The following is a 16,278-nucleotide window of genomic DNA, read 5'->3' as shown; positions in this document are numbered from 1 at the left end:
CTAAATACTAGATGGGAGAGTAATTCGTGGTGCAGGAGCCTCAACACCAGCCAGACACTGTACAGTCCAAGATTAGATCATAACTAAAAAAAGTGCAGGTGGCGCCTGTTATATGGGATACATTGTGATCATCAGGGTGCACGAGCCTGCCGTAGGGCGCGCAGTAGTGTGACACTTCCTGTATGAATCTACAGTCAAGACTGGAATGATATGACATCCTCCCAGGACATGGGCACAGCTGCCGAATACTTGCAACAGATTCAGTGAGGCGTCTGTGAGAGGCGACAAGGGTCCAGCAAGGATGATGGCTCACATCAAGGGCGTAATTCGCAAACGAGACAGTGTGAAGTCACAATCAACAATAGCAGTTGGTAGATCTGAGATCACAGTTGGTGCGAAACATCTGTAACGACGGAAGATGGAGCTTACGTCGAGAAGTGTTTGCCTTCAAGAACCACAAGTCAAAATCCTGGAAACTTGAACATGACAATGCATTATATGACAGAAACTGGAAGAGCTGATGAGTGGCATTGAATTGTACCCTTAACACTTCCACGTTGCCTGCCGAGAGGAGCAGATTTACATAATCACTCTAGCCCTGCGACGTTGCTAGGCACCCGGAGAGAACACAGCAACATAACATGAGAGAACCGTTCAATCCGCCTCATCAGCGAGTTCGCCGTCAAACTGAGCGTACTTCTCCCGGTTCTGTGTACTAAATCTATACAAGAGTCACATTCCGGCATCATGGAAGTGAGCAACAACAGTGCCATTACCCAGGAAACTTAATCCAACTATTCACCCCTTCACCTTTCTGGCATCGCTACTGCTGTATTAAGAGATTATCTTGGGAATAATGATAGCTAAACCTCTGAAACTCTGCGTCTCAGTCTGCATCTGGAAACTATGGAACCGTATTGTTTTTATCAGCTAGACTTCACCAAGTTGTGATAGTGAAGTTCGACCGAGTTATTAAGGTTTCGCCAAGTATCGCTGTGTGAGTGACCTTTCGCTTATTAGTACACACACTAGTTCACATACCTTATACAGGTGTTCTATTTCTGTCTGATACATTCTGCTGTTGTTGTTCTTATAGTCGCCGTCTTCCCATGTGATCCACCATAAGCGTTGTTGTTGGGTGTTGACATGTTATCTGGAAAAAAAATACCTCACTATAGCGGTTATATAACACTCAGCGGTGTAAACTATACCCCGTGTTTAATTCAGATTGGATTTCGCCAAAGAACATAATAACTGAATATAATGGAGGACTTTCACCGAAGAAACAGCTCAGGTATCCGGAGTTACATTCTGATAACAGTTTTAGATACAGTTCCGAAAACATTAAATTCTTACATGAATACCATAGTAAATGTATTACACGATGACATATTCTCTATGAAGACCATGGAGATAGACTATAATACAGGAAGGAAATATTGTCTTGAAAATTTAGCTTATATACTTAATACTAAAGTGTGTCATTTTGAAACACCATCACTGTATAAGTGTGATCAAATGACTAGGAGTAATATATCTGTCTCTTCCTGGATATATACTAAAACGATATTTTTCAGGAGGAATTAAAGTATTGGTCATTTCATTGTGACTTTCTGTCGAGCTTTATGAACCAAACAAAACATTATATGGCCGCTCAAGAAACCCAATGACAATTTTGTTTCCTTATAATGAGTTATTCCCTCTTACCAAAATGGTTCAAATAATAACACACAACTAAACGCGAGTTGATATATCTCCCCGCGTCGGAGTCACTACTCGGTGATGAAATAGGAATTTCCATCAACCAAGGCGGGTGTTATGTTGGCCAGCTAAACAACAACAAAACTCCCCGTAATCTGTGTTGTGGTCCTGAGTGTCCGGTGGTTTATCACACCCGTTGAATGTTGTAGTTAAAACTATTCGTAAACAGAGACTAATAACAACCTCAAAATAAAGAAAAGATGTATGAATATTCGGGAAAGTCTTGTTGCGCCATGCCAACAAAGGCGGAAAACTTTCCGTCACCTTAGCCAGGACGACCACCACAATACTGCTGAACTAGATCCCACCCTAAAGTCTGCACATGGCTGCAGGTGGTGAGTCATTCTTCTTACCGGGAATAACCAGCTTGAGGGAGTCCACATACCTCCTCCACGCCTCCAGAAGTAAACGTACAAAAATGAAATAAATGAAAAAGGTGTATATACCAGTACGTATTTTTTAAACCAATAAACATAATATGAGTGATGGAAAAATATTTCCTTTATGAATTCCTACTGGTGTGTAGATGATTTCCACACGCAGAAACTACCGTAGTCTTAAACGTGAGTGAACGAATACACGAACACAAAAGTCACTGGCGGACACACACACACACATGGAAAAAGAAATAACTCACTGGTAATAGGTTGCGAACCAGAATGCTAAGGTAGGGAGTGATGGCGCGATCTTGGGAACCTTGGCTGTGTATTACGCAGTAGAGTAATCCACATTAACGAAGATACTTATTACTGTGATGCGAAATGTGAACACCGGCCACCAACTCGACTACAAGCCAGACCTACTGATACCTCTATTGAACGAAAGCAAGGTAACAGATCTACTTCTGCTCTTGGCATTATTCACTCAGAACGTACCCTCTGTTCAAGGCTGCCGTGTGTTCCTAAAGCAATTCCTCACCTTTAATACAGGTTAGTTAAGACTCATGATCCGTGGAGAGGGAGCAACAGCCGACGACTCCACATGAACAATATAGTTAGTGTTGTCACTTGACTAAGTATTATTGTGGCAGTTATCCAGTATGTGTGGTACTGTATATGCATATGTAAGAATATGTGGTAATAAATGCTTGTTGGTGTCATTTAAGCATCACAGTTTGTCCCACAAATTTTCTTGTGACAAAGATTACACATAAACACACACACACACACATTATATATATATACAGGTATGAACACACATATAGTTACATACATGCATACATACATAAACTTCACACTTGCCCGAAAAGGTTATTACAATTAATTATTATATATTTATCTTTGTATTACGAGAACTGAAAGTAAATAGAGTAAATGCTTCGTACAAGGTTCTTTCCACTCCCAGGAAGACTCCAGGTGTAACAGTAAGGTCAGCGAGGACTCATCTACAGTATAGGCCGAGTGTTGCGTGATCAACTCCGGTCAGCTTGGGCAGCCCAGTGATAAATCTAAGACAAGACATGTACTGTATACAGTATATTTAACGACCGGGACTAACTAATATACCACATTGTTTGTTTATTCCTATCGAAGAAAACTAAGACCTCTTGGCCACAAAATTCCTCACACGAACAACCTAAATGTCTACATTTCACTTGCTACTGGTGAATCAATACTGTACGTAGTGTCTTCATACACACCTTACTTATTTACTGTTTCCATACACATTACAGAACAATAAATAATTTTAATACGTATTTCAACTAAAAAAGCGAGGGAGTGAGTGGGTTTGGTAACAGTCGAAGGTACTCCTTAACCACCTAATCCCGGATCTCCCTCTGGCATGAAAAGTGACACACTGTACTGTGTGTGCCGCCATGTGAAGATGAAAACACTCATGATCTGCTGCTGCCAAAGTCTCTACATGACCAGTAGCTAACTCAACAATTACATTAATTGATGTAGGTCACGTGATAGGTAAATAACATTAATATACAAATACTTATAATCCATATTTTAGTTATATATATATATATATATATATATATATATATATATATATATATATATATATATATATATATATATATATATATATATATATATTATGTGTGTGTGTGTTAGTGAAACTACATATTCGACAAAATATATTAGGAAACATATTTCATATCACATATAATAGTGTCTTTGTTCATGTATTTCCTCTTGTAATAATTTAATCGAGTATCTGGCAACGTTAGTAACAGGTTATGAGGTGGCAAGTGTAGCTGGCTATTTAGTCAGTCACCAACCGTTGCTCTAAGAACATCAGTATCGTGAGCGGTGGCGTCAGCATTCTACGGTACGTGAATTTTATATTTCCATTTAGAGGGTCTTTTTAAACATCAAAGTAACATCAGTATATATTAGACACTTGTATACCTTGGAGCCTTACGGTAATCAAAGGAGTAATGTTCAGAAGCACAAATTTCAAGGTTAGCGAGACCTGTACACGAGCATGCTGAAGTTGATCCGTTATTTACGATTATTCGCTTTATGAATAAGCCTGTTTTATTATTCGAGGATTTCTGCCTGTAAGGAAATAAGATCTTACTGTAGGTTACTGTCGGGAAATAATGATGGTTTGTTAAGTACAGTCTCTTCGTTGTCACTCGGAGTCAAGTCTGACTATCATCCAGCAATGGTAATTGTTAATGGCGTCATCTTCGTTAGTAAGCTCAAAGGTAGCTTGGAAGGTCAAGGGTCATCCGGAGAGTGTATGACCATGTGGAGGGGAGGGGAGGGAGGAGCGTCTTTCCGAGGACTGCTTGACTGCTTCCAGTTGTGGGTAACAGTCTTTCCGGGCGAGAGCGTCGAATTAAACCCTTTTCAGGTTTGTCAAAAGAGTACCATAAATGGGGATAATTGCGAAATGGCGATAACTTCTACATTTGTTAAACTTATGACTGGACATAAACTATCATGTAGATAATCATACTGCATATAAATGAATAGCTACATATATTGCATAACCTAACCTAGTATTTTGTTTTTATCTAGATTTATACAGGCCTCTTAAGGTGCCTACACACTATCAAATATGTTTTATCAAACATGATGTTTGATCATACAATTTGAGAGTGTGTGGGCAAGTTTGAAGGTATGACCAACATGTTTGAAGATTAAACAAGTTTGATATTTTCTCGTCCAACATGACGTTTGTCAAACATGTTGGAATAGTATGTGGCGATGTATGATCAAACATGCTCAGTCGAGTACAGTCACCCAAAAAAGTCCTGTCGCGAACCACGATTCAGACTCGTGAACCCGAAGCAGTAGACACATACATTATTCTGTCCATAAATGCTTCGGATTCAAGAGTGAATCTCGGGGTTCATGGTTCGCGAGAGGACTTTTTTGGGTGACTGTACGTAGCAGTAGCCATGGCGAGCGCACGGGACTCCCATGAGTTTTGGAGAGTTTATTGAACTTTATAAGTAGTTTCCATCTTTTTGGCAAATAAAACAGTGAAGATTACAAGAATAAGTCTCTTAAACAAGAATGTTTAGGGGAATTAGTGGAAAAGATGAAAGAAATCATCCCTACTGTGTACTAGAGTCTTTGACTTGCTGGTATGGTATATCTCAAGATAGTGTCATCTTTTTTATGTATGGCGTCACTTTCTCCAACAGTTCAGCGAAAGTTTCATTATCCATTCTCAAAAAGTTCTTATAATCTTGAGGAGATGATTCCACTAGTTCCTTTATTAGGGCGTCGTCAGAGAACTTGGGTCTTTTTCTGTGCCATTCCTTCATCCATAATTTTATTTTTCGTTTTTTCTTTCAAGTCTCTGTTTCAAGAGAAAGTATAATAGCAATACAGTCTGCCTCCTTGCTCGTGCTGTCACCCAGTGTTGAGGCGACGCAGACACCAGCTGAAGTTTGATCATTCTAGTTGTAAAGTGTGTAGCGATGTATGATGCGTGATCAAACATCATGTTTGACAAACACATTTGATAGTGTGTGCTTTAACTGAGCCAGGTACAGCACTTTAGTGGACCCTTCTTGGGAAATACAAACAATTCAACTGAGTTACTTCATCTGGACTTCCCCTCACAGCGCGGTGACGTAACCAAGGGCTGGAGTTGAAAGGTGAAACTCGGGAATGAATTTAAAAATGTGAACCTCAGGTGTGATTGAATTTAAATAGCAAAGCCGCTTCAAAATTTTGTGTTTTTTAAGGCATACAATTATATAAAAAAATATTTTTAACGAGACTGAAAATATAAATTTATTGATAACCTGGAGAAAACAAAACCCCAGCTACTCTACAGTGTTTGCTTTCAAATAATTCATAGACGCATATTATTTTTTATCAAAATAAATAAACGTGTTGAAAGACCACAAAAATTATTAATAAACTTGCTGTGAACCCCGGTGTTGATAGTTTTTGAGGGCAGCACAGAGCCCTGGGCACGGGGATAGACTATCGGCTACACTATCATCTAAAATACATCATCTACACTAACTTTATAACCAAATGCATTATCTCTACTACAGCCTCCACTATCTACATTACATTCTCAACACTTATCTCTACACTACATCAACGACACATTAGACCTTTGTGAGTGTTCCGCCTTTTAGAGAGGGAGGGTCGGCCCCGGATCTCTCTCACCGGTACATACACATATGCATGCCAGATTTCAGCTTTATCTTCAAAACTATTGTCGGAGACTGCGAACAGACGCACAGAAAAATACATAAACACTGTCCTTTATACATTATACATAACTACAGCATACTGAAAACAATATTCAAGGGTAACGCTTAAATCACTTCGCACGATGGGCTATCACTCAACAAAACCATGGATATTTTCATTCATATACACTAAAAACAAAACAAAACGATAGAAATCATATTTCCAACAGACTGTAACAACAACTGAAGAACCGATGTAATTTACACAAGAAAAATCCTGCAGATCAAACCCACACCATTTTTTTATTATACATCACTGAGTAATACTAGTTATAATATATATATATATATATATATATATATATATATATATATATATATATATATATATATATATATATATATATATATATATATATATATATATATATATATATATATATATATATATATATATATATATATATATATATATATATATATATATATATATATATATATTTTTTTTTTTTTTTTACATGTTGAAATGAAAGAGCCAAACAAAATATAAATTAGTCAAAGTTATTTTCATGGAGTAATACAGAATACGGAGAATATAATTTTGAGCTAAGGCGTGACTACAAGTTTACATTGTATTGTTTTACTCGCCTATATGATGCAATTAATAAGTAATACCACATTGTAGGTCATCATCATCTTGAGATTAAACAGAGTGTGAGAAGAAATTTGGATTTGTGCCATAGAAACTAATTTCTACATTAGTGACCAAGATTATCACTTCCATCGATGGATGCCGCCTCTATTTCGACAATATCCTTATTAGCATTACATTTGGAAAATTTAATTCCTGAATCATCAGTAATCTTCATTGCATTCATTGTCCATAAAACTGTCAGTAAACTGGATTAAATGTTCGATTGTGTTGGCGCGTCTCGACGAATATATTCATCTTTATTCATTGTGGAGAAAAAACACTGGTGCTGCCTATGTGGTTGGGGAAACACCCGGGAGTAAACAACACAAGCAAAGGCTTCTAGGAACTCCACACGGTCACACTACCTGCTTTGTTGCGTCACAATAACAATACTAGGTGTAGGTTGATTATGATTGATGTTTTGATATATGAACTAACTTCCTTTAATGGTAGCAATAAAAACAATTACCCCTATTTGGGAAACATGAGTTACGTTTTAAGGCTTGATCAGGTGATTATTTTCAAAGGTGTAATGATAGCATGCGAGCACCTGTATATGTATACACCTGGTAGTGCTCGACGATTTATAACATTATGCATAATAACGCTCATTTATATTTTCAGACATGATGAAGTGGCTTGGATTCAGCCTGCTCTTGTTCGCGACAGTCGGTGCACAAAGTAAGTAGGCGAGTCCAAGATCATTATTACTTTATGGAAGACTTAAGTAACGGCTCATGTAGTATGTGGCTTTCATTATGTATGAATGATTCCTCAACAATTGTACTTTAATTTATCTAATGTCATTATTAATTAATCATTATACAACGATGAAGATACACACAAAAGAAAATAATTTATACAATATCGACATTTCAGAATAATAACAGTATCCGAACACTACTCAGAATCAGTGTACAGTATTATTTCATATACAGTATTATACAGGGTGATTTAGAAAGTCCTTGTGTACCTGCAGTAATTAACAATATCGTTCCTTGCTATACCTACATTTGGGAGAGGTATCCACTTCCAATATTTACCGTGATCATTTTCAATATTTACAGTAAGTAGAAAATGTATATTTTTATTATGGCAGGTGCCCAAGGACTTTCTATCCCCATGTATAATATGAGTAAGGTAAACTCTTGCATTGCTGCGCCAGGCTAGCATAGTTATTCCAAGTTCATAATTACTTAAGTATGAGAGAAATATTCAAATTTTAGCGTCGGTTTAACTTATGAAATTCGAGGAGTGTATGAACATTACACTGTACAAACGCATTTATACAGTGGTTTAACTTGATATAAATAAACGATCCACAGCAGCAGCTAGACCTTGTTGACCAAGTTCTATCTGTATACTCATTAATTCTGTGGTACGATAGATCTTAGTACAGTAACTGATATAATTCAGTCTCAATTTATACATTTGCCGCTTCCTCACAACATTCTCTGAAAGATGTTTGTCTCACGTGGGAAGGGAGTGGCAGTCTTCAAGTTTACAATAAATGTTCAAAAGCATAAATGGTAACACACAGCCTGATTGCCATGAATACAGACACTGAATCATCACAAATAATATGACACTTCGTTTATGTTTTTGGCAGGCACCGGGAACCCTGACGATGAGCTTAACAGCGCTATGGTGAGCGTACGACAAAACTTTAATCCCGGGCCCAGTTCATCATCATCATGTGTCACTCCTGCCGGCGAAACTGGTATGATAATCTTTTACGTTCTGTTGACTTAAGATTTAAATCGGGATGTTTTGGCTATGTTTTGATTACCTGATCTGGCTTGAGTTTTGGGATAGATTGTAGCATAGTTTGGTAGAGTAAGGTGATGGTTCTATGTTGTTTCAGATTAGGTATAGTGATTAGACGTAAGTTTAATTTTATTTGATAACTGAAGATAGGATATTTGAAGGCTCAGTATATGTTTAAGTAAATAATTCAATCATAATCTTACGTCTCTGGCAGAGTTGGTATTTATTTGTCTTGTGAAATTAGTCTCTTCTTGTGTTTCATGATATTTACCTTTGCTATTGTTTCTCAAAATGTGGTACAGGTAATGTTATATCATCTTGAGACTACTAGTGTCCATTTCTCTTTTTCGAATTTTACTTTATTCCCTTGATGGAATTGTGTGAATTATAGTTTTGGCTTTGTTACCAATGCAGGTACATGTGATTCCCTGGGTAAATGCCCTGTATACTTGTCACTGGTCAGTCGGATTCGACAGCCACACGTCAGCACCTTCTTCAGGAACCGAATATGCAGGTAAATTAGCACTTGTGGCTCAATAACTATAGAACGCGAATAAATGTCCCAAGGCAATTTCTCATGGAGCTGAATATTTATATAAAAAAATTAGTCAAATTTAACATTTGTGGTTTTCAGCCAATTTTAAATGTTATAGTCTTTTATCAACAAAAAAGTCATGTAATATCGCTTCACAAATATTATTAACACATGTAATTTGGCCCAAAAGTATAAAATACTTCTCTCGTTACTACAGTAGGGCATCAGAAGTAGCTCAGTTTCAATTATATTTCATGTTTCAGCGTTTTTGTTTTATTTTTGTATTTAAGTTCAGAAATACGAGATTAGCAGATGGAGAGTTTTACACATGACTTTATTATGGCGGGAGGCTTCACGTGACTCCCATCAGCCTCCAGCCCCTCATGGGGATTATGTAGCTATTTTTCTCATTTATAAGCACACGGCACTAGGGAAATGGTCATTACGTTGTAACCTGACCCCTCAACAGATTATTACAGGTAGTACTGTTATACACTGAAATGACCTCTGAACTGTCAAGATTCTTCTTGTCTACTTTCTGTCATTCTGGTGTAACCTTTCATGTTTCTGTATATACAAACCAAACGTTATACTAGTCTTACATATTCGGCGATATTACTTACACTAAGAAAACAACAGGAGAATGACGTTATGTGATGTAATTGTGGAATGATTATTTTGAAGTGTCATCGGTACTTTTCATGTTTTGTGTTACAGTAACAAGGAACACACCTGCAAATTGCCATTTTTTGCTTCTGCTAATCACATCTTGTGTTTCCTTTGGCAGACTACTACCGAGGACAGTGCACGTGTGCTGTCCAAGTACCACGAACCCCGTCCTACCAGGAAGAACCAGTGTGCAATCCACCAACCCACCACAGTTACCACCCATCTTCCAAGAGGATTGTGGTGTGTCCTTCGGTGAAAGAGTCGTCGGAGGCAAAGTAGTCACTAAAGTATGTGTGTGGTATACACAGCTAAATATTATAATTTTTATCTCTTAATTTGTAAATTTATGCTTATTACCCATTACCAGTACAATCACGAGAATCCGGTATGCTTAGGGGCCGGACCACGTTCTTTCCGGGTATCTGAGTAATATATATATATATATATATATATATATATATATATATATATATATATATATATATATATATATATACACACGTGTGTGTGTGTACAATATAACGCAACAGGAATAGACTTGAAAAACAATAGTATACAGTACAATCCTCTGGCTGTATCACACAAGCCTCAGGTATAAAATAATGTGGAAAACCACTCACTGGATTTCCAGGGTAATCCATGCTCGTTTATTAGCCATGTAAAGCAAGGGTATATATAACTTTCATGTGTTCAAAGACTGAGGTTTACCACTTCCCTACCACAAGTATTTTTCACTTACACATGTCACCTTAATTTGCACACTTTAAAACAGGAAGCCTCTCCTTGAAACACCAGCCTCACCTGTATCATAAAGATCTTTAGGGTTTAGTCCTTCACTCATCGCTAAATTAACAAAATCAGTCGTATACTTTTCAGCTGTGGGGTAGATATTTACTAACCACCAGCCTTTAACAGATAAACAACTAAAAATTTTCCAGATGTTTGATGTAACAAAAAAAATTAATATATATTTCAAATGCAATCTTAGAATGTTTTGACAGCTGCAGGGGATTAAAATTTAGGGCATTTTTAAGCCAATCTGACCCACTTGACTTCGCCAAATTATTTTTTTTTTTACTAATTTTGCATTTGTAAAGTCTGGTACATTAACTTTGTTTTATGTCTACAGCCAGGGATATGGCCTTGGCTGGCTGCCATCGGCTTCAGGTTGGACAACGGCGGATTCCGATCCGATTGTGGTGGCACCCTCATCACCCGCCGCCACGTCCTCACTGCAGCTCACTGCTTCGATGAGCCAGGCCATCAAAACCCGTAAATATTATCTTATTACTTCACTTAATCTCATTGTGACCACATATTTTGACCACGAAAAATAGACTATAGTCATATTATGCAACACTATACGGTGGAGTGTAGTTCAGGATCGCCTGCCCTACAAGTGATCTTTGTAGATTTTTAAGTTGGCGTTACTGTGGATGTGTACCGAGTAACCGAGTAATTATACCCTTCCTTTGAAATCAGTTTACAATTTATTGATGATAACGGTTTTGACCAGAGATTTTACACAAATGCTTAAACATTACTAAGAAAACTTTTTATAGAACTGATCCCAAGCCCACCCATGACCATAAGAATATCTTAATATTACCATTTCACAAAAATTTCTCACACATTCCTGCACAGCTAAAAACCTGGAACGTCAATGTGGCATTTAAAAACTCATGCACTGTTAAACAAATGTTAATCAAGAACTCCCCCAACAACACAATTGGTTGCATTTATAAAGTTCCTTGCAAGGAATGTAATATGTTTTACTTAGGCCAGACAGGTAAAGATCTTGCAACTAGAATTAAACAACACAAATACAGTGTTAGGACAGGCCAGGAATCCAATGCTCTGTTTGTTCATTTGAGGGATAACAAGCATTGCATTGACTGGGATAATGCCTCCTCAATATTACCATGTAATTCAATTGATAGTAGGAACATCATATAATCTAGTCTTATTAAACATACCGAAGCATTCAACATGAATTTGAGTAACGGCATGTACAAGCTGGACAATTTTGTAATTAAGATTTGTGATCAGGTGAGAAAGCCGGGTCACTTGACCATCTGACCTGACCACCAACCGTTGTGTGCTATTTAAAGATTAGTAGGGTCATTACCTAATACCTGACCATTGTGGACCTGGTCTCACCCTCCTCTGTATATATACACCTTGATTTGTATTACTCTCTCTAGTCTGTACTCACCCCTGAAGATGTGAATTACACGAAAGCGCTTGGGAACTTCGTGTTTTCTTCTTTCCTTGTGGTTATCAGCATATATATATATATATATATATATATATATATATATATATATATATATATATATATATATATATATATATATATATATATATATATATATATATATATACAATACACAATACACTCTACACACACATACACACACACAATTGGGATTCACGCACACATCCTCTTGTGACTTTGCAGGGAGGACGTGCGGCTCGGGGAATTCAGTCTCTCCACTGACAGACTCGATGAAAACCCGCAGGATTTTACGATCAGTGAACGTCGTGGCAATACCTATAACCGCAGGACCAAGGAAAATGACATCATGATACTTGTGCTTGACCATGAAGCCACGATGAACAGTTAGTAACTTGTGTTTGTACTTGATAGATTTAGAAATGTTTCTGTATGGGTGTAGTAGTTCCTTCACTTACTTTTTATAGTTCTTCTAAATTATATTTTTAGTTTCAATTCTCTGCAAAGTTTTAATTACGCAGTAAATTCAGTTTTGAAAGAACCTTGATTGACAGTAGTAGGGTTCAGCGTTTCAAAATACTCATAAGTTTCATAAGTGTATCTGAAACCAACCACTTACAACAGCGTCCCTATCACCCACAGCATTTGTCGTACCAGCTTGTTTGCCCTTCACCGAAAAGAATAACGACTTCGAGGGACAAAGCTTGACCATTATCGGCTGGGGCAAGACTTCGTTTAGTGAGTTCCTCTTGGTGTATGTTTTATTTGTTATTAAACAAAAAAAATCCTTTCACAGATATCATTATTTAACATGACCCCTTCTGCATGATGTATATACAGAAGGTATATACAAGCAGCGATCACACTTCTAACACTGCCCTTTTGATAGATCTAAAAACTGCCCCTTTGTTCCTGTTAACGCATTCTCTAGAGTCTGCACCAACACCTTCAAAATAATATACATATTGATCATTTTTTTTGGGCGGCCATCTTCGATAAAATGTCAAAATGCGGGTACATCCCAGTGCCTACGGGGGAACCTCCTCCCATGCTCCATGACTAACAGTTGTGGGCAAGGTAACAAAGTTAACCGAGAATTAGGCAAAAGTTGTGACTGCGCAGATCTAACAAAATTATCTTTATGACAAACGATTGGTATTAAAATTGTAGATGATGCGCCTTAAAAATTGTGGTGCATGAATTATAAAAGTACTTATTGTCCTGGAATACTTGGGTGTGGATCCCTTGTGTAACAACTACTACTGGTAATTATTTTTTTATTTGCTGTTAGAGTTACTGGCTCTCATTTGGGTTTAACTTAGCACACCACTGACTTATGAGTTTGTTGATAATCCCGAATGGTCTTTTTCTCTACTCCTGTGGCCTAATTCTTTTATTTTCTTCCTGTTTCTTCACAGCAAACCAATTTCCCACGGACCTACCCAGGGAAGCAAATGTGACAGTGTCGAACAGGAATGCGTGTAGAGCAGCCTACCAGAGAGTCCTTGGCGATCGTCCTGTAGTGGATGGGAGGCATCTATGTGCTGGAGACGCCAACGTGGACTCTTGCAGCGTAAGTAATTTAAGGAATTTGTACTATTGGTAGGCATAAACGAGGTGAGTAATTAAATAAACATAAATATTAACTCTGTCTGAAATAGCTATACTAGGCATATCCACATCCGACAAATGCCTCCGCCTTTTTATGAATATTTTTATATATTACTCCTTACATAAATAATAACAAAATTTATATAAGATTACGTTTTCATAATTTTGGCTACGATTAACTCCAAACACTTTGTACAGTCAAAGACAAAAGTCGTGTCGTGAAATTTGGTGAAAATATATGGTGAAAGGCTAAACTTCTGCCTTGTGGGTAGGGAGCTCCCGTAATGTTTTACGAGTTATATTTAATCTTCGGACAAAACCGCGACACAACTTTTGTCTTTGATTGTACAACCTTAGGCCTAAAGGCCCTAAATGGGTTATATAACACGAAACTATTTGTTTCCTTAATCATAATCTCATGGTTAAATTTTCTCTTTTGCTAACTTTCTTTCGTGACTGGGGGGGGGGTGTGGAAAAAATAATCACCAATAAAAAAAATAAAAACTCAAATCCACTAAATAATAAAGTATAATCGCAGTTATAAACTAGTGAGAAAAGTTTGCCATAAAGCTTCAATGGTATACAGTATTTGCGCTCTTGATCTCAACATTTTCCAGAGACTTGTGGCGATATCAAGGAATTATGAAATAAATTACCGCCCTCATTTAAACTCCCCAATCTGAGCTCCCCTTAACGAAATCCGGCGTAACCCTACACTCTGGAACACACTCCATATCACTAACCCAACTCTTATATTCAGCCTCTTTACTCTTCAGTTGTAGAACCTATGAATACTTCACATCATACATTCACTCGTCCCCTTTTCAAAGACGTACAACTACTTATGTGCTTCTGTTATGTACACCATCACATTCTACTTGTTCATCAGATTTAAAATAAAGACCGCTGTCCTCACTTATTTCCTGTGCCTCCTCAACAAATACTATAAATTTCCTTTCTTCCCATAATTCCTCACCCATTTTCTCTCCCTCTCCAGCAGTCCTCACTCATTCACTCTGGTTTTTCCTCAGGGCGACAGCGGTGGACCCCTCAACTACAGACTTTCTAACGGCAAGTATTCGGTGGTGGGCGTCATATCCTTCGGGGTGGGGTGTGCCAGACCAGAATTCCCAGGAGTGTACACCAGAGTGAGCAGCTTCCTCGACTGGATCTTGAAGAATGTTCAGTAGTGTAGGATACATCATAAATGTTTCGTAGTATAGGATACATCATAATTAAAATTATATGGATAACGGAACATCACTCTAATTATACGTGTTAACTATGAAAATAATTTCTCCGGGTTATAATTTTGGAGAATTAGTCAGAGCAGGAAAACATACGAGTATAAATTATAAGGAAATATTCTGAATTAGTCAGAGCAGGAAAACATACATATACAATTATAAGGAAATATTCTGTAAGTGTTTTGTCTGATGACGTATTCGTGAAAAGGGCGTTTGTTAAGGACTACAAAATAAGAATATGAAAAATAATGAGAACCTCATTAGGATGACACGAAGGGAAATGCGATAGTAAAGTATAGAGAGGGGCCCCAGTAATTGAGTTTGCTGTTAAGATTAAGGATGTATTAGCAGTGGAATGACAGGTGCTGTACTGAAGAAATGATTGTGTTCGAATGCGAAGCATTTAAGTAATTGTTTGATGTATTTTTTTTATTTACTATGAACTTATAAATACAAGTTTTAGTTAAGCATGAATTTGTCTAATTATCCAATGATTCACTTACAAACTTATTTTCAATTTTTTTTGGGGGAGGAAAAGGATTATATACCCAGTATATGTTTAATATTTTCATTAAAACTATAGTTCGTTATTGCCGATTTCAATACTGTAATATCAAAGGTCTCTTAAGGACACATCATGTACTTAGTGAGGGACTACTGTATACTTCTTGTTAGGGTTATGGGTTACGAAAAGGGAATAAGTAGAACTGATACTGAATAGATATAACCGATATTGATATAATGAACTGAACTGATACTGTGAATGAGTTTAACAATACAGTATGAGGCATTTTCCAATCTAATAATATTACAGTGACATACAGAGAGTATACATTATACTATCCTCGTGTATGGTGGGATGGATCTGATACTGTTATATGTATATTGTAATTGATTACCAATATTGCAACACCACTTTTAGACATACAATGTACCCACAGAGGGCGACCTCACCTTACCTGGAGACCTGACTGTTGAGGATGACGAGTTCCACAAAAATTTAAATAATGAGTTACTTAACGCACAAAGGCAGAACATACCATACAGAAAACTCAGATAAAACAACAATCACCCTAAATGGATAAATAATTATTTAAAGAATATTATTGGACAAAGGAAAGCTATAGGTAGCAGAAT

General features: G+C 37.2%; 1 protein-coding gene across 1 annotated transcript; it reads left to right on the top strand.

The window, feature by feature from the left end:
• Positions 1-3,947: 3,947 nt before the first annotated feature.
• On the top strand, positions 3,948-15,611 carry LOC121859158 (venom protease-like). Its single transcript, XM_042355897.1, has 10 exons — positions 3,948-4,041; positions 7,701-7,757; positions 8,686-8,796; positions 9,258-9,357; positions 10,166-10,334; positions 11,177-11,319; positions 12,509-12,669; positions 12,926-13,021; positions 13,702-13,856; positions 14,926-15,611. The coding sequence occupies exons 2-10, from the start codon at positions 7,703-7,705 to the stop codon at positions 15,082-15,084; spliced, it is 1,149 nt and encodes a 382-aa protein (XP_042211831.1). The 5' UTR covers positions 3,948-4,041; positions 7,701-7,702; the 3' UTR covers positions 15,085-15,611.
• The last annotated feature ends 667 nt before the right edge of the window (positions 15,612-16,278 follow it).

Source organism: Homarus americanus, unplaced genomic scaffold (assembly GCF_018991925.1).
Source record: "Homarus americanus isolate GMGI-L3 unplaced genomic scaffold, GMGI_Hamer_2.0 scaffold50924, whole genome shotgun sequence".
In the NCBI taxonomy this organism is placed as follows: domain Eukaryota; kingdom Metazoa; phylum Arthropoda; class Malacostraca; order Decapoda; family Nephropidae; genus Homarus; species Homarus americanus.
Note: the sequence above shows the minus strand (reverse complement) of the source record. Positions and strands in the feature narration are given on the sequence as shown.